Consider the following 26,008-nt stretch of genomic DNA (forward strand, 5'->3'; position numbering starts at 1 on the left):
GGGCTGCCAGCCCAGCAACATCCCACTGCTTGGGGTGTCCAGCACTGCAGGCATAGACACCTCAGGATGTGCCCAATGCTGGGCTACTCCGAGTGTTTTTTCCATGGATGAGAGGTGCTCATGCAGAATCACTGGAGTGTAACAGGTTGTTTCCGATCTGCAGCTTCCCTGTGTGTGGATTTGTGCTGAGCACGGAGCATCCCCACCCCCGCTGCTTCTCCTGGCTCTCCAGCTGGCAATCCATCTCTTCCCACAGCCCCTTGCTGCCTGGGGAGGGGTGGATGTCCACAGAATGGCATGGTGCCTTCCTCCATCTGATAAAAGCCAAGGTGAGAGCTGAGCTCAGCTCCCAGACTCCTCAATGAACACCCAGACCCCTCAGCGAACATTCAGACCCCTCAGTGTGGCTCCTAGACCTCTCAGTGTAGTTCTCAGCCCCCTCAGTGCAGTGCCCAGACCCCTTGATGAGCACCCAAATCCCTCAATGTAGCTCCTAGAGCCCTCAGTGAGCACCCAGACCCCTCGATGCGGCACCCAGACCCCTCATCGCTGCCTGCAGACCCCTCAGTGGAGCACCCAGACCTCTCAGTGTTGCCTCCAGACCTCTCAGTGCAGCACCTAGACCCCTCATTGTTTCCCCAGACCCCTCATTGTACCACTCAGACCCTCAGTGTGGCTCTCAGACCTCTCCATGCACTTGCTCTTCAGGCTCACAGCCCTTTGCAGCCAAGCAACTCCCACTGTGGCCCCATGGAACTGCCCTGCCTGGGGTAAAGGGGTCCTTGTCTGCTCTTGGGATGCACAGAGGGGATTACCATGGTGCAAAGATCTTCCTTTATGCATCCAGGATGGATGGTTGCTTGCCCATAGGGTATGCTGACCCAAGTGCCTTTGTGTTTCAGCTGGCTGAGGCATCAAACAGATGTGGTGACAGTCCCCTGAGGTCACTGGTTGCAGTAAGTGCCATTGGGTGAGCCCATGGGCTGCTCCTCCTCTGGGCCTGCCCCTGGTGGGATCCCTGGTCTCTTGCTGGGCTGCAGAAGTTGCTGGGGGGAGCAGGCACCGAGCTGAGCATCACAACAAAGCATTTAGGCTGCCAGCTTCACCCTGACTCTGCTCTGTCCCAGCCTGTCCCACCATCACAGCATCCTGGAGCAGTGATAGGTCACCAAACCCACAACTGGGAACTGTGGCTTCAGTAAAGAGGGGAGAGGCATGACCCTGCTGGCCCTGGGGGTCCGTAGCTCACTCCGGTGTTGGGAAGCACAGGAGGCTGAGCCATCACCGAGCTGCCCCCGTGCTCTGCCCTCCTGTATGGCAGAGGCATCACCCTGAGCAGGGTGGCTGCCTTGGGAAGGGCAGGTCCAGAAATCAGGACCCTGCCTGCAGCAGTTGGGCACCGTGGCTCCCAGCGCCGAGCTCCCACCGGGGCTCTGAATCCCATTCAGCCTCCTCCTCTTACCGGCTCTTATTAATTAATTCATGCTCCCCACCCGAGGCCTCCCAGATGTCCTCATGTCTTGTGCCAGCTCCCTAATCAAGTTGGCCTGTTCTCCATCCCTGCTGGGCAGGAGGTATCAGGTACAAGGTGGACACAGTGCCATGGCCAGGCATCAGGTACAGAGTGACGTGGCCTCCTGCCTCAGCCAAAGCAGGACTCAGATTTCATCCTCTTTCTGCTCCCGAGTCTGCTGCTTTTTGGGCACAGGCATTGCAAGTTCTGCAACAGGCCAGGTAATTTTGTCAAGTTATGTGAGTACAGGGTGAAAATACTCCCTTAAAACTTCTTTTTCATTTCTTTTTTTTTCCCTGGGCTATATGATCTTTCCTGTGGATACTTTTGTTCTTAAAAAAAACCCCAGAATCATTAAAAATAAAATCAACATCCCATCTCTACATTTTTAGTGTCTCTGGCTCAATATTTCAAGATACCTTTCCAACAAAACCCCCAGTACTGGAGACACTGCTCAGCTCTCCAAGACACCTCCAGCACCCATCTCTGCCTGCTCAAGCCCCTGTGCTGATGCTCCATGGGGATGCAACTCCCATTCCCAGTGCCCTCGTGGCTCCACCACTGCCCTGCACTCCCTCAGCACATGCTGCACCTAAGGAGGCCCTGTTGACCCCATAAGAGAAAGACCACAATTCCTTTTATAATTATTTAGGAGCATTCAGCTGGGACGTCTCTATGTCAGAATCTGTGCATCCACACTCTGCCCCAAAAAGCTCAGGTAGAGCTGGAACCCACGCAGGAGCCAGCGAGCACCAGGACAAGGCCAGAAGCCACAGTGCTGCTGCCACCACTGCTGGGGACATCCCAGGGCTGCCCAGGACACAGCTGGCACCCCAGCCCTGCTCCAGGGCACTTCCCAGCAGCCGACCCCCCCTGCACACCTCTCCAGCTCTCCAGGACAATGCGTGTCCCTACAATCTGAAGGCAAAAAGTCCTTGAACTTTCTGTGTGATTTCGAGCTGGGGAAAGCCCAGGAGATTATTGAGCTCAATAGAGGATTTGGGTAGAACAGGACCCACCATCGCCTCCTCCCTCTCCTCAGGCTCTCAGATCCTGGGCCACTGCTGGCCTGTCCCCATTAGCCATTGTTCCTATTCATTTTGGATGAAGGGGCTTTTGTTGTCGGAGCCCATGCGGGGTCACATTGCCCCTCGGTTATCAATCTGTTTCTCTCCCCTCTGTCCCGTACTCCATCTCCCCGCTACAATGGGATGTTTTCTTCGGCGGCAGCTTCCTGACAGGCAGCGGTTCCCTTTGCCTTCAGACCTCATAATCACTTGTTAAGCTGTGCTAGCCTCGGGCTCCCCGGTCCCTTTTCCACCATACTCCCAGTTTAACCCCTGATCCCATCTGTGCTACGGGTCACTGGGAAAGGGGAAAAAATACAGCCGTCCCAGCGGGGCCGGCACAGGCTGTGCCTGCACGAGGCATCCGAGCTGGAAGCTTTCCCCTGTCCTGATTGTATGGAAGCACTCAGAAATACATGGTGGAAGCAAAACCTTCAGCTCCTGTTTGCCAAAGTGACAGGGGATTTGGGTTGCTCAGTTTAAGCCTTCAAAGATTCACTTGCCAAAGGACTCTCTCCTGGTGAGTAGGTTTGCTTATTCAGTGCCCCCATGAAGGGCATCCCAAACCAGCCCATTTGGAGTGGGAAACCTTGCTGGTGGTGGTGGTGGAGGGGGATTTTGGCACCAGCCCTACTCACTCTCAGAAGTACCACCCGAAATGACTCTTGCAGCAGAGCATTCGTGGGGGGAGGCAGGAGGGGAGCAACAATAAAATAGTAAACAGGTAAAAGGGGAAAGGAACAACCAAGCGAGACAAGGAGCGAGTGCAAACAGGAGCACTGAGGAGAACCTGCCAGGACCATCCCAGGGCTGAGCCCATGCCAGCAGCAGGATTGGTGCCAGGGAGCCCTGAGTCACGGGCACAACGCACAGCCCCGCATGCAGGGGTGGCCCCGCTCCCCTGTGCCCTGCCAGCCCCCCAGGGAAGGTGACCACACACCCATGTGCCCACCACGGCCTGCAGAGCTGCCCCAGGGATCCCAGCACCCCGAGGCACCCCACTGCTGCCAGGCTTTGGGTCTGTGATGGATGCAGGGAAAGGCTCTGAGATGGGCAGATCGATCAACGTGGCACAAATTTAAGGGGAAAAAAAAAAAGAGGCTGTGCTAAAAATGTTAAGTCAGTTGAGCAAGAGGCTGAGTAAAATGAAAAGCACCTTTTGCTCCAAGCTCTAAGGCATAAAAAGCCCTCTAAGTTATCCCTGAGAAGGGTTATTTTTGCAGCAGGGCTAAAACAGATAAGAAGTGTAAGTTCTCAGCACTGGATGTCATGACGTCAGCCACATAATTTTTCTGGCTTTATAGTACAACGTTCATCAAATGGTCTTTGTAGCGAAAGAAACTCTTCCAAAAATAAGGCCTGAACCTGTCTGCTAAGAAAGAATCTCAGATTTGCAGCTGTACTAACAGAGCCCCCAGCAATGTGGGGTACAGAGGGGTGGAACTATGCACTATTTCCCTGTATTGCCCTTTCTAAGGTGTAAGACACCTTCCTTCTCTGAGAGCTATTGTTGGCTCTGGAGCCTCTGGTCCCTTTTCAGCCCCAGCAGGCAGAAACGATGAGTCAGGGTCTGAAAAAAAATCACAAGTTTGCCTTAAATATCGTGGGGCTGTTTTAAATAAGGATATATTTAGCTTATTGCTTTCTAGACACCGAAACTTTTTAAATAGGCTCTGGTCACATTTTCCCTAGGCAACTAGTGACTTTTTAAAGGAAAGCTGAGATTCTCACCAATGTTTCCAGGAAAAATGCTGCAAACAGGAGTCCTGTGATACAAGCCCAGCAGATACACACTCTACACTCTTTCACACCAATTTCACTTCTCTTTTCTGGTTTTCTCCGTTTGGAAGGACCATTTATTCAGACAGAAAATGTAGCATTGTTCTAAGTGTCTAGGAAAAAAAAGTATCATAATAACCAGCATAAAGAAGTCAAACCACTTTGCATTGATCGTGCTCCTTCTGCAGGGCCCACTCCAAAGCCCATTGATGTCAGCAAACTCTTTTCATTGACTTCAATGAGTTGGATCAGAGCACAGATTTATAAAGGCATTTAGGTTCCTAATGATGTAAGTAGTTGCCTAGAGGTGTTGGGGGCCTAACCTGCTTATAGCCTTTTGTAAAACACACCAGGCATCTACTTACATGTTGGAGCATTGAAATACCTGAAATGCTACAGTGTCTTGAAGTCACCAAACACACGGAGCTGGAATCAATCACTACTTTTAGATAAAGTGATCTGGCTGCGTTGCAGCTGGGGTGGGTATGGGTTTGGAAATGCATATATTCAAGATAAGTTTCTTTTCTTAGAGAGGAAAAATGCCATAAAGTTGAGAGAAGATCTAATAGAATAATTCATTGCAAATAACATTTGTTATTAATTTTGGCCTGTTTACTATTTGGAAACACATTTTTATTAGGCAGCCAGCTCTGCAGATGGCTGATTATAATTCATTGCAATTTTTCCTCTCCTTTTCATTGAATAATTTGTGGATACACCAGCTTTATTTCCAAGCAGTTGAAGTTTAATTTCTCAGCTAGGTCCACACCAAACAGCAGGGGAAAAAAAAAAAAAGATCTAAGTCAAGTGTTTCATGTGCAAGTTTGTTTAAAAATTCTATAATCTATGACAAACATTTCAAATTAAAAGGGCATTCCCACAGGCAATGAAATAATGAAGCCCTTAGAATCAGGCAGGCGAGGCATGAAGCTGAGAGCTATTTCCACATTTTATGTACTCTCAGAGGAGAAGAGCAAATTCCGAGAGCAACATCGTGTTGTGTTTGTAGATATTTCTTACCAACTGCGGGCCAGACTCTGCAGCCAGCCTGGGGGCAACTCGTGCAAGGCAGCAGGGAAAAGGCTGATTCCAGGTCTTTCTGTGTGTGTTCAGCACAGAGCTCAGTGTAGCTGTGATACCACAGCTGTGTTTTACACCCTTGTCAGTGGTTTCACTGGGTTTAACAGGGACTGTTCCTCCATGTGAAGGTATTTGCGTCTGGAAGGGTGGATGTGATCATTGGGCAAATCAGGAATTTGTTCTCAGGTCCGGCAGGATTGAGGGGGGGAGTTCAAAAATCAAATCCACAGACAGGTGGACAAAGCACAGTCAGACAGACACCGGGGTCTGAACACACAGAACTCGCTGGACTGAAAAGTCCTGCGGAGTTCGGCTGCCAAAAGAGCCTGTCCGCGGGCAGCGGGAGCTCCCGCTGGGGCTGGAAAGTGGACAGCACCGAGGGAAAAGCTAACCCAGATAGCTTTTGTGCTATCTGTGTAAGCTCTCTGTGCCCTACGGGGCATCCCGCACCCGCGGGACAGCCTCAGGGTATCCCTGCACCCCCCGGGACAGCCTCCCGAGGGGCTCCCGCATCCCTCTACTCCCGGAACAACCTCGTGGCCACCCCCGCACCCCCTGGGACAGCCTCCCGGGTGGCTCTCACATCCCTCTACCCCCGGGGACAGGCTCAGGGACATTCCCGCATCCTTCTACCCCCCCGGGACGGCCTCCCGGCCACCCCCGCATCTCCCGAGAGAGCTTCCAGAGCATGTCCGCACCCCCTGGGACAACCTCCCGGACACCCCCGCTCGCCCCGCAAGGGCTCGGCAGCGCCTTCCCTGCGGGGTCCGCCCCCCCAGCGCTGCCGGGGCCGGTCCGGGGGCGGCTCTGCCCCCCGCCCCCGCCGCGCCATTGGCCCCGCCGCCCTCCCCGCTCCGCCCCGCGCCCGGCGATGTCTCCGCCGAAGTTTTTCCGCGGCGGGCGCCGCACGTGGGAGCCCCGCGCGGAGCCCCGGTCCCGCATCCCCCTCCAGCCCCCGGAGCGGCAGCGGGGGCGGCTCCGCGCTCCCCCCAAACCCGCCCCCGCGCCCCCCTTTCCTCCCCCGCGGGGGGATGCCCCCCTGAAGCGCGGCCGCGGCGGGTCCCCCGCGCAGGGGATGCGGCAGCTCGCAGCCCCCCGGCCCCGCGGAGCGCAGCGCGGAGGGGCCGCGCCGGGGGGCGGCCGCGGAGCATGGCCAGGGCCCGGCCCGGCCGCCGCCTCGGGGTAGCATGGCCGTGAGCGCGGCGGCCCCCCCCGCCGCCGAGCCGCTGCCCCGCAGCATCTTCAAGAAGTTCCTGGTGATGCTCTGCTCCCTGCTCATGTCCCTCTACGTCTTCTACTGCCTGGCCGACCGCTGCCAGACGCTGCCCGGGCCCATCATCGCCGCGGGCGCCGCCTCGGAGGAGGAGGAGGGCGGCGGCGGAGGGTTGCTGGGGGGCTCGGCCGAGCTGCCCCCCTGGCAGGCGGCAGCGGCGCGGCGCAAGCGGCTCCTGCAGCGGCTGAAGCAGCGGCGGCGAAGGCAGGAGGCGGCGCCGGGCGCGGAGGTGCCGGGCGGGGGCGGCGGGAGCCGGGCCGGCGGCTCGGGCGGCGGGGGAGGCACGGCCGGCACCCTGACCCTGCTGCTGGGCGAGGGCAGCAAGCGGCTGCCGCAGGCCATCATCATCGGCGTCAAGAAAGGGGGGACGCGGGCGCTGCTGGAGTTCCTGCGGGTGCACCCCGACGTGCGCGCCGTGGGCGCAGAGCCCCACTTCTTCGACCGCAACTACGAGCGGGGACTCGCCTGGTACAGGTACGGGACGGGACGGGGATGGGGATGGGGCCGGGGATGGGGCCGGGAATGGGGATGGGGCCGTGGCCGAGCCGGCAGTGCCCCCCGCTGGCCGCCCGGACCCGCCGCCCACCCGCGGCTCCCGGACCCGCAGCCCTGTCCCCGCTCCGCAAACCCCTCGCCGATCCTTTTCTCATCCCCCGATCCTCCCCGCCTCGCCCTCCCACCTCAGCTCCCCTGCCCGTTCCCCAGTTCCTCGGGCACGCTTCCCCCCCCAGCCCCTCGCTCCACCCGTCCTCCCGTCCCCGCTTCCAAATCGCCCAGCCCGTCTCTCCCCGCATTCCCCTCCCGGCTCTCCGCCACCCCGTCCCTGAATTCCCCGACTCTCCTCTCCCTGCCCAGCGCACCTCCAGCCTTCCCGTCCCATGCAGGGTCCCTCCGGGGGTGCCCCCCTGCAACCCGGGGGTGGACCCCGCACACAATGGGAAGAGCAGTGGGTACGCCATCGCCCTGGGGATGCACAGCGATGCTGAGGCAGAGGTAACCTCCTCCCGGCGAGGAGCACGGGTCCCGCAGCGTTGCTGCTCCCCTACTTTTCTCAGGGCAGGGGGGCTTTACAAAACCTGTCAGGGTGGCTCACCCTGACTCCCAGCCGAGCCGCCCCGCAGCCCCGGCTGCCTCCCCTTGCAAAGCATCGCATCGTCACCTCCCACAACCCCCAGCCCAGCGATGCAGCCGTTAGAAGCGGCTTTCCTGTAGTCAGTGCGGAGAAAAAAAACCTGCTTCCCATGTAAATATTTCAGCATCCCAATACTGAGTAACCAAAAATGCCAGTTCCAGGAGCGTGACCCCACGCGCTCACCTCGCCTGAGAAACGAGCAGAAAGGTAGACGGGGTTCGGCTTTCAATGAATTTGTGTTGCTTTAAACAAAATAAAAAGTGCCCCTTTTCGAGCGAGCCAGTAAATGTTTAAGCCAAGAAGGTTCTCACTGATGTTGTTTAGATGTTTTCCTTGTGTGTTTTAAAGTGAACAGAGCAGCGTCTCCTGGCAGATTCCTATGGAAGGGATTGGCTGGGGTGGGGGCGACACTGCTCTTTCTCGGAGTGTGCCTGTGTTTGTGGCTTTCTTGAATGAACAAGCGAGAAGGAGAGGGCTTCGAGTACCCCTGGAGCTTGTTTTTGCTTTGGTGTTAAGCCCAGCTATTATCAGAGAGGAGATGATGATTTTGGCTCAGCTTGTGGTGGCGGTATTGAAATGTGGAGTAGGATAGTACTGACAGTCCGAGTGTTTATATAAAAGTCTTAACACGTGGAAGGGATGAGCTTCCCTGTGTATCTGCCGGTGTCAGGAACACGACAGGCTTCTGCAGGCAGCAGAGTGTGGGTTCTCCGAGAAGAAAGATTTCCTTTCGTGTGGGCTGAAGCTGTCTACAGAATTATATTTTTAGTCTGTGCTTATCCAATTTCCACATGCTGACCCTGTAGCAGAAAGGAAACGTTAAAAACGAATCTGAAAAACCTCAAGAACTCTAATCAAGCCTTGACTTTGAAAAATAAACACATGGCTGTGGGGTGGCATCTACTGCAATTTATGGTGGATATGCAGAAAAGCTCATTTATCAAAGATGCTCTCGAAGCCTTGAGGAGCAGATGGCAGTGGGACAGACCCGCTTCTGGAAGCAGTCCCTGAGCGAGGAGTGCAGACCTAGACAGAGGAGGAGCCACAGGCATTTAGGGCATAGTACAGCCCTTAATGTAGGGGATTTAATTTTCCAGAGGTTTGGTCTTGCTCTTGCAGCTCTTACTCACTGGAGGTGCTGTCCCGAGCGCTCTTTGTGTAATCATTATGTTTTAGCAGTTGGCACATGAGCTGCAGTTTGTTTGTTCTGGTATTTGATGTACTGAGTTTCATCTCTTTTTTTTTTCTTTTTTATTAGCCCTGTGGAGGCTGAGGTACAGTGAATTCTTTGTGTGGGATTATTCCTTTGAGACCTAATCTTGCTGGCTTTGCTTGTATGAGTAATCTTTACTAACACGCTGGGTCCCGGTGCCGTGGCAGAGCCGCGGTGTCAGCCCGCTGGTCACCACTTACCAGCCTGTTAGAAATACTCACTTAAAAACTCCCCATGTCTCTCCACGGGTCTGCTGTGATCTTTGATGCGGGTTCAGTGCCGGGGAAATGGCCAGATGTTTGCCAGGGGTCCCGATTCCTTATCTCTGGCATCAGAGGCTTAGGTTTCACGTGCGCTGCTGTTTCCCAGCAGTCAGACTAAACAGCATCGTTACAAGGTATAAACACTTGGGTTGGCTTTCAGCGCCCGCAGGAAGCAGCGGGGAGAGAGCCCTGTCCCAGGGAACAAAAACCTGGTGGCTGTTGCAGCGACTCAGGCTTGTGGCTTGGAAGATCCAGCCACCCTCTGCGGCTGATGCCGTTGTCACCGGAGCGTGGAGGTGGGCTGTCACTAGGATGCCCCACCAGGACCATGGCAGGGTGACTGTAGGGTTTTGAGCATGAGGAGGACCACAGAAGCAGCTGCTGTGAGGATGGAGAAAGTGGCTGAGCTGTGGCTGCAGCAGGAGGGTGATGCTCCTGGAGCAGCCCATCAGCTGGTGATACCTGTAGGGCAGCGACTGGTGAGGCACAGGCTTGGTGACAGCAAGTGGTGTCACCTTTTGGGTTGCCACACAGTGCATGGAAGCACTATCCATTAAATCGAGTGGAATACCGGCTCGGCTCTTCCAGCCCTGGGTAAGGGGCAGCTGTCCTGCCGAGAGGCTGACTTTGTAAAAACCATCTGAGGGGTTTAATTTGGTGAGTGTGACACCTCCGTGTGTGCCCATGTGTGGGGAGTTGTGAGTGCCGAAAGGAACTTTCTCTGGTTCGGGTTTGTGAGTCCCCTCTCCATACGGGGACAAAAGGAGGGAGGGGGCAGCCCACAATGCTCGCATTGACTTCAGCGCCGAGATCGCTGCTGCAGCCCTGAACAAGGCTATTGAGCTGACAGAGTTCAATAGCAGGTGAGCACGGGCTTTAATAGAGTTCAACTGCCATCCCCCACCCCAGCACGGCTACACAGCCTGGGGAAAACTCCCAAGAACAGGGGCTGAGCCAGTCATGTAAAAGAAATGTCTGGATTAAAAGAAAATATCTGTGTTTGCGGGTGATACTGTGAATCTGGCTGGTTCCCTCTGATCCTTTGTTAGTCTCGCGCTGATTGAGCTGCCTGTTGGAATGTCATTATACTGTCAGTCACCCCAGGAACATTTATTTCGTATGTTTTAATCTCCCTGCCTCTGTAGCCCCGATGCCAATTTCACTAGAGCGAAGCCAAGCTAATGTCATTAGATCACACTCGATCCAGGGGAAGATGAAAGATGATTCAAAGTTACCCCGTCAGGTTGGGAGTTTAAGTATCGCTCCTCCCTGATGCTTCCAGAGCTGGGGAGTTCTGGCTCCTAATTAATGTCCTCTTGGGATTTTTCTCTGAGGCTTTCTTTTTTTTTTTTTCTTGCTTCTTTGTAATCTAGGCAGGCACTGATGTTTCTGAGTCAAAGGGAACAGAGAACATCTCAGTTGCTGAAGAGGTCTGGGATGGAGGAAAGGAGGTTTGTCGGGAGGGGATGTGCTTACAGCAGCTGCGAGCAGCTGCATCCCTCCTTGTGCCGTTTCCCATCCTCTGTGCCTCAAATCTGGGTGAAATCAGAGCCGGGGATGGAGAAGTCGGGCCACTCCTGCAGCAACGGGTGGCCTGGAGGTCCTGAGGGTTTGAGGTCACCATAATTCAGCCGCACAGTCTCTGAGTGCTGTGTAAGCATGGGAAGGAGGGTGGGAGTGTAGGCATGGTGGGCAGAAGCGCGTGGATGATGCCGGGGGGATGTCAGGGCAGTGAGTACAATTTGTGGAAGGTGGAGCAGGACCAGGTGGCCATCGGGAGGAAGGACCTTGTCAAACCCCCTTTAAGTGATCATCTGCCCACTTTTCTCCAGCCATCCTTGCTGCCTCTGCAAGAAACACCAGGTCTTTGCCTGCGTTCAGGGTGTGCCCAGCCCAGAACAGGGCTTGTGCCGTTGGACATGGAGTTTGAGCCAGTCTGGGTTTTTCACTCCCTGTTTGTCTGCACGCCTGCCTGTAGGAACATCTGGTTTAGCAGCACCTTCTCCTTGCCCTGGGAACATCTCATCTCCCAAACACATCTGAATTACTAATAGCTTCAAGTGCAGCCTGCAGCAGTTTCTCTGGAAATTGCAGCCTTGGACAGCCACACGCTGAAGAGGATCAAGGCCCTTGTTTATTTATTAGCTGTGTAATCAGACACCTCCCATACTGAGCTCCCAGGGCCAGGTGCTGTATAAAAAGGGAACAAAAGGTGGTCTTGGCCCCAAAGCACAGGTAATTCACTGTAAACAACTGTAGGAGATGGGCTGAGCCTGGCACAAGAGAGTATGTGCCTTGGTTTGGGCGGTGTGGGCAAGGAGACATGGGAGATGGAGGATGAGATGGGCTTACAGGTGATTGAAGGGAGGTTTCTTTGCTGGGGAAGAGCAATGGGGAGAAGGAGCCTGCTGGAAATGCTGATGAGATCAGGGTTGGGGTTGTTGACATTAAATAAGACTGGTTCTGGTGCTCATGTTCTTTGCCACTGCCTTTGTGAGTGATCTGGGCTTGGACACTCCAAGGTACTTCAGTAAAGACCTGAAATGGTTTGAGGGTTGACTGGGGAGATGTCCTGGCCTGCCTCAGTTTGCCCATCTGTAAGGTGGGAGGGAAGTCACTGCCCTGTGCAGGGGTGGAACAGCAGCATTGTGGCCCTGTGGCACCTCTCCTCACACAGAGGGGAGGAGGTGTGTGGAGTCTGAGCTTGTTGGGCTATGCTGTGGGTTAAATAACACCCAAAGCAGGTGAATCCTACCAGAGGTGCTGGCAGAGGTCCTGCAGCCTTGGCATGGCTTTGGCTGGCTGTCCTCTCACTGCAGTGGACACCTGATGGATGGACCATCCAGGGATGGCACTGTCCAGGCACATGCTCCTCACAAGATCTACCTGCAAAGACCTGGGGCTGGGCTTTTCCCCCTCTTACTCCTTAAAAAGACCCCAAAGGGGTTATTATTTTTGTTGATTCTTTTAAGCTTTTTGCATCTCTATGTATCCCTTCTGTTTTCTGTTAATGGAGAGATTTGAATCCAGGGTTTGTGTCTGTTTCTGATGATGGAATGAGCTCCTGAGTTGGCATGTTAGGAGAAGTCAACCACATTCCAATCAGAAGGCATCAAAATGAGTACTTGGGATTTTACTGGACTCTTCTCTCCAGGTCCTGGGGTCTGCATGGGGAGGTTCAGAAGTCAACAGACCCATCCTCCTCTTCAGTACTGCTTCACACCCTGGTCCCTGGAGGGGATCAGCACCTTCCCCATCCACTCCATGGCTCTGCCTGAGCCTGGGGTGCTGGGAAATGGGGCTCCCCTGGCCCTGCCTGCTGGTGCTGAGCAATCATGAAAATATGGCCTCGACTGTCCAAGATGTTGTCAGTAAAATTCCCAGAGCCGGCTCTTGTGGAAAGCAGCACAAAGCTCCAGCTGGCTGGGGCAGGAGCCCATTTATGGCAAAAATTGGGATACACTTGAGAGAAGCAGCTTAAACCACTAGTCCCCCTTTAAGGCCGGATTTTGCAAATCCTCACCTATGCACGTAAGCCTGTCCTGCTGCCAGGCTGTGCTGCCTTTGGGGGGTGGGGGGCTCCTGGGAAGTCATTATATGGAGTCTGGGGTCCAGGGCCGTGCTCTGGCCACACCATCACCACCAGTATGTCTGTTCAACACAGCCCAGCTAGGATTTCACCCCGACCTTTTGAAGTCTATAATAAGAGCAGTTAGGTCTGGGGAGGGGGAATGGAGCTGGTGCCTTTTCAAAGAGTTCAGAGCAAACAACAAGTGATCAGAAAACCTGAGAATAACCCCCCATGAGCCCCCTCCCTGACACAGGCATTGAAACTCCTGAGCTGCTAATTATGCTTTTCCCCTGGAGAATCCCGAGGTAACCCAAGCTGCTTTTGCAGGGAAGCAGCAGAGGCTGGTGAGGGGCAGCAGGGGCGGGTGTTGTGGCCATAAATCTTGGCAAATTCTCTTTATGTGCAGGTATTACGGGAGGGAAGTGGATTAGGTTGCAGTTACAGTCATGTAGCTGGAGTTGGATACTGGGGTCTTACCCTGTTCCAAAGCCCCATGTGGGGCTGTGGGGGTGATCATTCAGGGTCTGGGGGCATCCCAGGGACTATGACAGTGGCTGGTGGTTTTGCCTGTCTCCTGCATAACCCAACCCCCAAGAAAATCAGGTTTTGATGGTTTGGAGTTAAACATGTTCAGCTCCAAGCTGTGCCCACCTGAGCCCCGTGGCTGCCGAGGGGTGCGTGAGCAGGACGGTGACCGCAGTGAGAATATAAATAGAGTTGCTCGGGGAAGTGAATTATTCTTGGCATTTCTTTCATCAAATGATGTGATTCTGCAGGAGGAAATCTTTCAGCGAAAGAAATCGCCGGTTCCCTTCGTGCACGGCGAGACCATCCTTCTTGCTTCCTGGAAGTGAGGAGATTCATTACGTGCTCTTTCTGTTGCAACACCATCTGTTGCAGAGACATAAAGATCCCTGCTCAAACTCCCCCAGGCTCGAGGCTGCTGCCGAGTACGTCTCTGGTGGGAGATGGAGGAGAAACTTCCCATCACTGCCCCGGGGGGAGCTTTTGGAAGCCTCGTGTGGTTGTTTTCCCCACGGCCGAGCAGCTGTGCCCAAGCGTCGCATAAGAAATTCCCACAGGGGCAATTCCAGGCATCTGGACACCTTCCTTGCACCAATCCCTGAAGTTTTTGGATGCCAGCACAGCAGCTTCAGCGGGATCCTGCCTGGCTCCCGACTGTGGGAGATGGAGCAGCCTCCCCTGTTCCAGCTGTACCCATTGACTCCAGTTCCTGTTGGCTGGAAACTGGGATGTGAACAGTCAGATCAGGTCTGACCACAACTGCCCTTCCCACACTCCCTGGGGAGAGAGGTTCAGGTTCAAGCACAACATCACGATGGGAAGCTGGCTATTTATTTATTTATTTTCATATACCTCTCTTTTGTGGGGTTGTTTTTTTACTGAAAATCCCAAAAAGCCAGGCTGATGTTTTTCTGCTGTTGCCCGTTGGAAGAGGGCTCCCTCCCACAGCCCCTGCTCTCTGGGGAAGCCTTTTATGGAAAATTATCAAATCCAATAGTATTGCTTTCCGTGTTTATCCCTGGTTTATGTGGGTCTGTGTGCTCACATCTGCAGCTTTGGCCTCTCAGTGTTGTGTTTTGTCATTGCTGTTTCACTTCTGCTTTCATGGTCTTGTAACATTGAGCATCTTTTGGCATTATTTAAGCACTCTTGCACTGTCTGAACTGGACTGTTTGGAAAGCCCAATCTGAGAGAAATCCCCAAGCATTGGCATGTTCCAGCTCAGTAAAACAAGTGAGGAAATGTGGATTTCCCACCTGGGGGAAGCTCTGTGTCCTGACCCCTCCAGTGCAGGGATAGCAAGTGAAAGGCAGGAGATGCAGTACCCAGGAGAGGTGGTGTGCAGGGAGCAAAGGAGATGCCTGGCTCAGCAGAGACCCCCCAAACATGCTCCAGATCAGTGACCCCACACTGCTGATGTGCTTCAAGCCTCTGTAATGTCCAGCAGCTGGACATGCTGCTTTCCCCATTTTGCATCTGGACTTTGCCTCCATAGTTGTTCCCTTGGTTGGCAATTTGCTCCTTCAATCCCTTTGGTTTCCAGCATTGCTGGAGTCCAGGTTAGACCTTGCCAAGTTCTGCTTAACCCTCAGTAAGAAGCTGTTTTGGAGGACCCTGGGTCTCCTAGTACAGGAAGGCACAGCTTTCCCCTGCTCCTGGGTGACCTGTGCCCATGTTCCCCAGGCCTGGATGGGGGAGCAGGGGGTTATCCTGGGTACAATTATTGTTGTGCCATTAACACACTGGGATTTGTGCAGGTAAAACTGGTGATGGCAGGAGTGGGGGAGATCTCCCTCCTCTGAGACACAAGTGCTGGGTCAGAGGCCTTATCTCTGGTGTTCCTCACTTCCCAAAACCTCCCTGGTAGGGGATGTTGGCAGAGCCAGGGCACAGCTGTGGGTCTGGCAGATGGTCCCTGGGTTAGTGCTGTGCCATGGCCATTGGTGGAATGTTGGATGCTCCACTCTGCCAGTGGGGAAACAGGCAGAAAAGCACCCAGAGCCTGTGGGCAAGATTGAGCACATGGGACCTCTTGTCCTGTACCTCCAGCTGCTGCTGCTCTCCTCTGACTGTGGCAGGAAGGGAGGTTTGCTGGTACAAGCATCAGCTACGGGTGTTCAGCCTGTGCTGAGCTTCACCAGCCCTGTCCCCCTGGTGCTGCTCTGCAACAACTGCTGCAGGATGTTCCTCAACCTGTTCCTGCTGCTGAAGGTCAGGAAAAGTTCCCCTGACCCCTCTCACACAGGTTGAGGGTGCTAATCCCCCTGTCTGGGCTAACTTCCAGCTCAGGTAGTTCTAGTCTCTGCCCCTAAAAATTAACTCTGCAGTTTCAGCTGGCTCCAGTCATCTTTGTTCCCTGTCCACAGACCTGCTGGGCACTGTGCTGCTGGCACAGACCCACCACAGAGCTCTGGGTGGTTGGCTTTTGATGGCTGGGAAGTGGTTGTTTCTGAAAGATAATTTGGGGTTTTTCTCTGTGCAAAAGCTGCATGTCACAGCAAGGCATAAAGCAAATGTTGTGCAATAACCCTGCCCCCTTGCACTGCTGAACTCTGCTGTGTGAATATGAGTATTTGCCCATAAATGTTTGCCTGGTATTTAGCAGTCTTGTACCTGTGTGCCAAAGGTTGTTAGTACCTCCAGCATCTCTAAAGGAGGAGAAAAACACAAAAGGCAAATCTCACTGCCTGCAGCAAGCAGAGCACAGGCAGTGACATGCAGAGCTGGGCCAGAGGAGTGTGGTTTGGGGTTGACAGCTGGTGCAGACACCTCCTGTGCAGGGCTTGGCTTCTGTGTGTTGTTTCCACCAGCACCTGGCTGCCCTGTGTGCCCTGTCCCAGCCAGCCTCCCCAGCAGGGCAGGGCCATGTGGAGGAAGAGGAGGAGGAAGATGCTGAGCACAGGCACATGTGCACTTTGCACCATGGTCTGGGTAATCTGGATATAAATGTCCATCAAATCCTTGCTTCCCAACAGCTCTAGTGCTGAAGAGCCTGGATGTGTGTGAACTGTGTCAGTTCAAAGAATAAAAAGATATATCATTTACAGGCTGGTGAGAGCTGGGTAAGCACAGCTGAACTTTCTGAAGCATCCCTTCAGATTTATGGGCTTCCAGGATATCCAAGGCTGCTCCTCTGTGCCATGGCAGCAGGGTTGGCAGTGACCTGTGGGCTGGGCTGCTGCAGCCTCGCCAGGACCAACATTTGCTTTGCAAACATTTGGAGTGGTTTGAAGTCCAACTGCTGCCCTGGCTCTTCATTCCTGCCCATCTGCTGGAGGGTTTTGCTGCCTGGATGGAGGGCACGAGCCCCAGTCCTCTGCCCTGTGCGAACCTGGCCGGGTTTAAGGGCTGACTTTCTGAGCAAGGACAGAAAGACCAGTCCACAGGCTGGGAGACAATATGTGTTCCAGGGAAGATGCCATGGGAATGCTGCATCGCCTGGTCCCACTCCCTGTGGCAGGAGGTCTGTTTCACAGTGAAGAGGTGAAGGTATGAAAGACCAGACATTAAACAGACTGAACAAGATGTTTCTTGCCCAGCTGCTCAGTTGGACCCTCCTTGGGCAGGAGGTGGGATTTTGTTGTGCGCCTGCAGTGACAGGAGAGCTGAGCTCCTGAGGACATCATGGCCCTGACAGCACGTGCTGCCCATCTCCTGTGTCACCCAGGGCAGCTGAGGAGGCTTTGGGACACACTCAGCTGGCTGGGTGGTGGTGAGCAAGGGCCTGTTCTGTCCCGTGCCTCAGTTTCCCCATCTGTGAAATGGGTTTATGCTGATGAGCTACTCACAAAACATTAAGCTCACTGCTTCCCCTGGGACACATATTGTCTCCCAGCCATTCACACCCACCCGTGGACTGCATTTTTTTGTGCTTGCTCAGAATGTCAGCCCTTAAACCCAGCCAGCTCTGCAGCCAGTGGGCACCAGGATCTGTCCCTCCAGCATTGCCCGCTCTGGGCTGTGTTTGCTCCAACCACAGGCAGATGCAGAAGATGCCCAGAGGCCTGGATATGGAGTCACATCGGGTTGAAACCTTGTTCCCACATGCCCGGGGTGTGATCCCTGCTCAGCCCAGCACAGGCACCAGACCCAGGGCAGAGGTGCTCAGCCCCAGAGCCGCCTTTGTAACAAGTCGTGGTGATGCTCTGCCTGCTCCTGGCCCTGCCACCCGCCCTCCCAGCACCAGCAAACCCTCTGGAAGAGCCTCCAAAAGAATTTAGTAGGACAGAGTCAGTTAGCCCGGGAGGCTCCAGAGGGGCCGGGCTGGGGAAGGAGCGCCCCGCCTGACCCAGATGCCGCGCTCAGCAGTTAATCGAGTTTGACCGTGTGCAGTGCCCCGGGTCGGGGTCAGCACAGCCTGCCCGGGCGCCGGGGCTGCTCTGTTTGCTATGGCACAGGTTGAGCTCTGCCCTCCCCTCCCGGGGGGTCGTGGCCCTCTGTCACAGCCCGGGGGACCCGCTGCCCCCACGGTGGGATGCGGCAGCGCGGGCGAGCCGAGCTCGGAGCGCTGGGTTTGGAGTTTACAGCTTCATCTGCTCGGTGCTTCCTAATTGCACTTGAGTTGTTTGGCCAAGTGACAGCGAACTGCCGGGTCACAGCTGATGCCTGCATGTGTCCCCGTGCCCGGTGCTCCCGTCCCTGCAGCCTGGCTGTTCAGGGGGCTTTATGAGAGTAAAATCCAGCATTTATTGCCCTCCCCTGCAGCCTGCCCCAAAACAGAGGCAGGAGGAAGAAACTGGTTGCTTCCTCATCACCTCCTGCCTCTGCCAGGCCGTGTGGTGAGGCAGCAGCTCACTGGACCCTCTGGAGCCAGGCACCAGCATCATCCACAGTTTCCTGCTGCAGGAGAAGCCATGGCTTGATTTATCCATTGGGATCCACCACCTTTCCCAAGAAAGATGCAAACACCTCTGAATTCTTTGGTATATGAGAAATATGCTATCACAGTGCTGGAATTTTAAATTATTATTACTTTTTGGACAATATAATCATCTCCCCAGCACATGCTCCTGCTGTTTTCTCAGCTAATGTCCCAGCCCTGCTCTCATTGGGAAGCTGCCTGGGCTTGGTCACATTGTAGCCCTGGGAAGGTAGATGGGAAAGGCATCAGGGGTGGTGACTGCAGAGGCGAGGAAGGAATTTGGGTGTGTTTCCTCTGGAGCAAATCTGGTTTAAAATTATGAGCAACTCTGGATTTTATTAAAGCCCTGAAAGCAGTGCTTGGTTTTGTTGGTCAAATCAGGCTGCCCAGTAAAAGCTGCTGTGAGTCCACACCCAAATGAAGAAGCTCAAGGTGGGGTGACCTGCAGGGCTGTGCTCAGCCCTGGCTGCTCCTGGGGGCTTTCTTGGCCATCACACCTCTGGGGACACATGGGGGTGAGTGGGGTGGAGGAGCCTGGACCCAGACTGGAGCCCACTGGGTGTTCCAGCATGGCAGGACAAGCATCCTGCTCCTCCCCTCCATCCCTGGGAGCTTCTGCTGAATAGCCTGTGGTCAGCCCAGGGTGGGTGCCCTGGTGGGTCTGGCCTCTGGTCATGGCCACCTTGTTTCTGGGAGCCAACTCTAGCAGAAATTCCCCTTTTCCTTACACATCCCCTGGATAATGCCAGATTTATCAGACCAGTGAGATTTGCACCAGCAGCTGAGCCAGCTCTCGTGGGAGTCTGTCTGTCTGTCTGGGAGGGCTGTGCTCTTGCCTGCCTGCTGCTCCTGGGATTGCCTGATGTAGGGAATGCATTTAGGGGTTGTTTGACCTCTTAGCTTCCGAACATGATCAGCCAAGGGGTCCAGAGGAAGCTCTGTCCTGGCTGTTCTCCCAGGCCAGACATTAAATGCCCAGCACACCCTAGGAAGGGAAGTGCAGTGTTCACTGAAAGCCATCCCGTGCTGTCCTCAGGGAGGGGGCACCTGCCACACCTCCTGAGATGATCCCACTCCTGCCCTGACCAACCTCACCCAACCAACTCCAAGCCCAGAGTCATAAAACAGATTCCAACAGGATCCTGGGCATGAGGAGAAGGGACAGAGCTGGGTACTCTCCCACCCTCCTCTCCTTTCAGGCACCAGCAATGGGCAGTGCCACAGCCACCAGGCACATCCCTTGCTCTGGGATTCAGTGGGGAAAGAGTCAGGAGGGAGCTTTGGGCGGTGATTAATGGCCCGAGCCATGGCAGGGCCATGGGTCAAAAAGGCCCTGTTATTTTCTGGTGATATTCCTGCTGGAGGGGGTGATAAGCCAACGTGGCAGATACAGATCCACCTGCCCCCCCCAGCTTTGGAGCAAGGCGAGAGCAGGGACAATGGGGACACTTCCTGAGCCCTGCTCACACTCTCCACAGAAGGACTTGGAGACACAAGCCCATGGGTCACCCCGACATTGCTGACTCAGGCATGGCCTCCCCCAGCAGAGATTTCCAGGAATGCCGTCCTTAACATCTCCCGCCAGGCAAATCAGAGCCATCATATGGTTAGGGAAAAATTGGATTTGCCTTGTAATCTAATCAATGTTAAATAACGGTAATTCTGACTCTGAGCTCCGTGTTTAAAGTGCTGTTGGTCTCTGGGGTTCATTGGAGTTATTTAATCTAATGAAATCCCCATTACTGTCTCATGAGGGGGCACCACGGGGATGTCTGAAGGAAAGCAATGGTTAAAGAATTGGCAGTCAGGGCCAAATATCCAGTGGGGGAAAGGGGCTGAGTGCAGGAACTTGAAAGTTTCACCTGTTAGTGACCTGAGCTCTTTGGCTGCATCGTTCTCACTGTCATTGCTCAAGACGTGGTGGGGGTGAGCACACGTCCAAGTTACTCCCATCACCTCCCTGAGCAGGCTGGATCACACCAGTGCCACCTTTTCCCTTTTCCTGGCCCAAACAGGGGTTATGGTTTTTAACCCCTCTCAGTACTCCATCCTGCAGCACACTTGCTTGTGCTTCCTCCACTGTGCTGCTCTCGGTGCTGCCTCTCCCTGCGCTGGGCCCAGCTCTGTTGTCTACTGGATTTTCATGGAATCACAGAATGTTTTGGGTTGGAAGGGACCTTACAGACCCTCTCATTCCAAACCCCCTGCCAGGGGCAGGGACACCTTCCACTAGACCAGGTTGCTTAATGCCCCATCCAACCTGGCCTTGAACACTGACAAGTATTTAAGATGTTTTCCCCAAAACCTGCTGTAATTTTTTTCATTTGCATTAAGCACTTTTCCCTAATCTCCTTTTTAGAGGGAGGTAGGACCTGCTCCAGGTCACATTTCCCATGCTGGCTTTGTGACAGTCCCTGGGCCCCCACTCGATTACGTCACGGCAGAGCCCTATCGAGCTGGTTGCTTTCCTACAGGCTGAGCTCATTGTGTTCAAATATCTTGGAATTCTATCAGCAGCAGGCAGGGACTCTGCTGCTGTCAAATACCAGCACGGCTGCATCCCGTGTGCCGGGGGAGTGTTCCTTCCCCTCAAGCGCGTGCTCCAGCTTCCCATTGTTATTTCTTTAATAAGACCGATACTTTGTACAGCGCTCATTTGCTGCTAAAATTAGAGTTATTAGAGCAATAAGTAACAATTACCTTCGGAGCAGGGTGGAGTAGAAGCCCAGTGGGATGCTACACCAAAGGAGGGGGAATCAAACCTGCCTTTTGGGAGCAAATGCCTGTGGCCTGCAGCATCACACTGGAGCAGCTTTGTGGGGGGAGCTGGAATAGCTGTCAGGGGTGCCCAGCATCCTCTGGAGGAAGGATTGCACCCATGGGTGCTGGGAGAGTACACATCTGGCTTGCTGTTTGTGGATAATGGGGATGAGGAGTTGTAGCTCTGCACGTGCCGCTGAGTTATCTTGGGACATCCTCTGAGCATCCCATCCCCAAGGACCGGCCACTTTCCTCGAAAACCATCTCCATGCTAGAAAAAAAAATAAAAAAGGAACATGTTTGGTAATCTAATCATGTAAAGTGCTCCTAAAATCACGTCTGCACTGCACAGCAGCGTGCCAGAGGTCTCTGGAGGAGCAACGAGAATTAGGGGCAGAGAGATGGGGCAAAGGAGGGATTTTTGGAGGGGGAGGGCAAGACGTGCCAGGGGACCAGTGTGAGAGCCCCTCTGTGACCACAGCCCTGCCAGCACTGCAGGGCACCAGCCCTCACACCAAGAGGGGCAGGACTCCATCCCCAGTGCATGGATGAGCCCTGGCACGGGTCCCCTCAGCAGCTGGAGATGTTCCACGTGCTGAGAAGTGCCCCAGATGCTAACAAGGAGCCCAGGAGCCCCCCTGGCGAGGGACAGTCCCCATGGGCCGTGCCCCAGCGCCAGCCGGGGTGTCTGTGCTCATTATGCACGTCCCTTTCATGCCGCCTTCATTATTCGCGCGCTATCCAGTGTCATTAAGATATCAAGTTCATTTAGGTACATCCACATTGGCAGTTTAATTATGTCTGGGTACTACTCTGTATTTTATTCATGGACTATCTGGGGGCGGTTGTCAAACACAAGACCAGGAGATAAAGGTTCGGTGGCTGCAGAATGCTAATGTCCTGCTGGTTCCCTTTTGACAAATACACATGCCAGTTATTACCAAACTGATTATTTCATTCATTAACACCGCATACATCAGCTCCCTTCACCCAGTATTATTGTATACATTCATCTTTTCATAAACAATTACCTGACAAGGTTGGGAAAGGCAAGTACTGGGGAATTAATGCTCTGCTGGGAAGTTCCTGGCGTGGGTTAGTAACAAGGTGCTGGGGGGAGTGTGGGATGCCCTGTTAGCGTGATGGCTTCATTAATCAAATTAGGGACAATAGCATGTCACATGTGTGCCATGTTTCCCAACAATGCTGAACCCGTTTGCTTTGTGCTGGGGGCTCAGTGGATGGGGCTCCCTGTCCAGTTTGTGGTGATGGGAGGGGCATGAAATGAAAGCCAGGGGACCCAGTGGGAAGGCTTGGAAAGCAGCCTGACCATGAACTGTGTTTCTATTACTATTATTATTTTATTGTTGTTATTATTATCGTGAGGAGCAGTTGCACAAAAACAGATTCTTTGTTTATTTTTCTGCCTTTTTTTCCAGCTTCCTCATACTGCTTTCCCCGAGCTGGAACCCCCCGCAGTAGGATTAGAAGTGGTGGTAGGAATGATTTAGGACATCATGAACATGTAACGAGTTGGGGAACAAAACTCCCACCCGGGTCTTCTTTCTACAGTTTTTAACTGTAAAAGGCTGGTGATGGAGAAAAAAAAAAGTACAGGGAGATGTGAAGAGTAACCAAACTCATGAAATAAGGGATTCCTGCAGCTTTCTTAGAGATGGTGGTGGAATCCACTGGGGAGGACCGGAGATGCTGCTCTCCTGGATGGAGGTCACTCACAGCCTGGATCTGCCAGGAGCAGCATCCTCCAGCACGTGCTGTCCAGCATAAACCCATGTGGAAGGAATCAGAGCCACCTTGAGTGGCTCCCTTGAACACACAGCCCACATGGTTTCAGTGTTGGGTTGGTCCCTCATTTATTTCTTTAAATACTTTGTACCCTCAACTGTTTCCACCGGCAGCCTCGCTCCCTCCTTGCTCCCTCCAACACAGAGAAAGAGCAGCTGTGGGAGGCCACCAACGCAGCCAGAATCAATTCAGCTTTTCACTCAAGCAGGCACTCTCAGAAAGTAATGCTTCAGGGGTCACACTGCTGCACTGCTCCAGCGCAGGATTTGCAAACTAAATAAAGGATCCGAGTGAGCTCTAAGTGCCCAACTCCCTTAGGCCCCTTTGGAGAAAGCCTCACTGGAATAACTAAGAAGCTTTCACAGTGTGTTTGCAGAAGCATTAATCCTCGTTGCTATCTCCATGAGTCTCTTTGATCCCACTGCAAAGTCTTCATCTCCAGGGGTCCCGTCTGGGCTTTCCAAAGTGGCTTAAGAGAAGAAATCTCACTGCTCCTTGGGAGACCTGGGCTCCCAAGACACAGAATCCCTTCCCAAAGCCCTCCATGGCTCTCCATGTTGTGATGGAGATATTACAGCATGCCAAGAGTGCCACTGGTGCTGCTGCCCTCCAAGGTGAGCCCCCACCACAGGGTGATGGCCAACTGTTGAGGTGGGCCATGGTGTCAGTGTGGATTTGAAATCCCTGCTGCTGTACAGAGTATCAGCATGGGCTTAGCCAGTTCTTCCTGCATTTTCTTACATATTCCCAGGGGAACACGATGAAAGGGGGAACACAACGAAAGGGGATGCTGAGAAATGAAGGGTGAAGGAGGGTTGATCTTGCTAAGTAGGGCAGCCCTGGAAAAGGAGAGGCTGGGGGTCATCTTCAGGAGCTGATCTGAAACCCCAACCCGTGCCAGTGCAGTGCTGAGTGAGGAAGAGGAATAATAATTGACCTGGATCTAAATGACTCAAATTGACTCACGAAGCTGAGGTCACTAATTGGTTTTTTTTTTCATCCATTCACATTTTGAAGAGGACTTTTCCTTCTTTATTTTTCTTTTTTTTAAATTATTATTATTTTTCCATTATTACGCTGTATTCACTCCTAACAACCTCGGAGTCATGCTGATGTCCAAGCCACAGCCTCCACATCCCCCCAGCCTCCCCCCGTGCAGCGTCCTGAAGGTGAGCGTGGTACAAACCTACAGAGCAGCCAGACCTGTATCATTTACTCATGAAATTTAGATCTGCTATCAACTAAAACTTCCTGAAATATGTCAGATGGCTCTGATGCCAGGTTAGACAGTGATGCATTCCTTGGAATCGCTGAGCACAGGAAAGAGCTCTTGATGCACGACCTTGTGAGCAGTGGCTGAGCTCCCTGCGCAGACTGCGGGGCCGGAGGGACCTGTGCTCTGTGCAGCTCCTTCTGCAACAGCCCCTGCCTTGCCCACAACTTGCAAATTAGGCCAGGAAGAATCTTTTGAAGCTTTCTATTTTCTGGAGACTTTTGCCCTCTTTGCACTTGGCTGCTTTGCTCCAGGAATGAAAGTAGGGAGCCCTTTTCCAGCCATTAAAGTTTCGTTTAGCAAAAGGACAAAGAATTGGCACGGGAAGGATGAAGAATCACTGCAAGGGTAAACTTGTGTGACTCTGTATATTTTAGATCATAGCCTGAGGTCAGGCTCCCTTTCTTGTAATACAGATGGAGGATTTTTTGGCCTTGCAGCAGGAGGAAATGTGTAGTGATATATAAAGAAGGCACTTCTCAGCATAATTTAAGGAACAACCTCTGTTCTCAACAGCGAGGTCTTTTGAGGTGTCTGGGTCTTTCATACACCTCTCTGCTGATGTGCACACACACACACGCCTCACACACACACACACACCCATCTCCAGCACTATATTCACAGTAATTTCCTAAACTTTATAATAGTCTCTGTTGAATTGTTAGGACAACATAACCATATCCTGGGGGATGGATCCTCCTTGCTTCCAACAAACCCCAGCAGCTGGTCCATTAACCTGCAGGGTCACAAGGATGTCCAGAACTTTTTGAGTGTGGCCATGCAGTCCATATGGTCCCAGCCTGCTGCATCCACTACCCATTTCTAATATTATTTCCCTACCTCCAACTTCTGCTGTTTTAATTTAGCTGCTTTAGTCCCTGCACTCACTAGGTCCTGATTTTTAGTCTCTGAGACCTGGTGGGATTTCTCCTTCTCCAGAGAGAAGGAGGATGGAAGAACAGTGTTTTTTCCCAGATCACCTCCATTCAGTGGTTTTTCCATGCCCTTCTAATTTCTAGCCAATATTTTGTCCCCCTTCACATTGCCTGCAGTTTCTCACCCACTGCCCCCTCTCCAGCTCCAGGTCCCATCCCAGCTCCTCTCCCACCCTTCTCCTCTTCTTCCCTGAGCAGAACACATGCATTGTGCTCAGTGCATGGCTGAAGGTGCTCCTGTGCTTGTGCCTGAGAAAAATGAGGCAGACATGGAAAACAAGCAAATCACATTATATATTGCCGGCAATAATGTAGCTCCCAGGGGACAGAGATAATATAGTGAGAGACAAAGGAACAATAGACTTTGCTGGCCTGGGAGCTCACTTGATTGTGGCTTTTCTGGAATTATTCCTGGCTTCCTCTGTGTGAGTGGTGAATGGAGCCCCAGAGCTGACAAGGGATCAGGATGCTTTCAGAGCTGTGCTGGGGATGTGCATCATTCCATACAGGAGCCCTTGTCCTACATACTGTTCCCAGGGGTGATGCTTGGTCCACACAGGAACCCCCAGCACCAGGGATGGGGATTATTTTCAAGCTGGATGTGATTTTTGTGGCTTGGGAATACACAAGCTGCCTGAGGGGCTTTGTCCAGAGAACTGTGTTGATTTGGGATCCCATTTCATGGTGGGGGCAGGTGTGCCATTAGCAGTGGGAGGGAACCACTGCAGATTCCTGAGTTTGGGATGCAGAAACAGGCATCAGGATGAAAGCACTGGCATCAACTACACAATGTGTGTCCCCTCATCAGGGTCTGGGGTACTTGCAGGACACAACAGGGCTGGTGGTCCCCAGTTCTGCAGGCAGCTCAGCAGGGGGCAGGTCAAAGCTCTCTGGGTGCATGATGGGGTTTCCTCAGCAGCCTGGGCAGCAAGGAGCCTTCCAAACCACCACCAGTTT

At 53.5% G+C, this 26,008-nt stretch overlaps 1 protein-coding gene across 1 annotated transcript in view; it reads left to right on the forward strand.

Moving 5' to 3' along the window:
- The first annotated feature begins 6,626 nt into the window (after nt 1-6,626).
- LOC113971712 (heparan sulfate glucosamine 3-O-sulfotransferase 3A1-like) overlaps nt 6,627-26,008 on the forward strand; it is a 33,870-nt gene continuing 14,488 nt past the window's right edge. Inside the window, exon 1 of the mRNA XM_027691896.1 lies at nt 6,627-7,186. Within this exon, the coding sequence (XP_027547697.1) occupies nt 6,627-7,186 (560 nt within the window). The remainder of the gene's footprint in view (nt 7,187-26,008) is intronic.

Source organism: Neopelma chrysocephalum, unplaced genomic scaffold (genome assembly GCF_003984885.1).
Source record: "Neopelma chrysocephalum unplaced genomic scaffold, ASM398488v2 Primary Assembly neopelma1_84, whole genome shotgun sequence".
Lineage (NCBI taxonomy): Eukaryota > Metazoa > Chordata > Aves > Passeriformes > Pipridae > Neopelma > Neopelma chrysocephalum.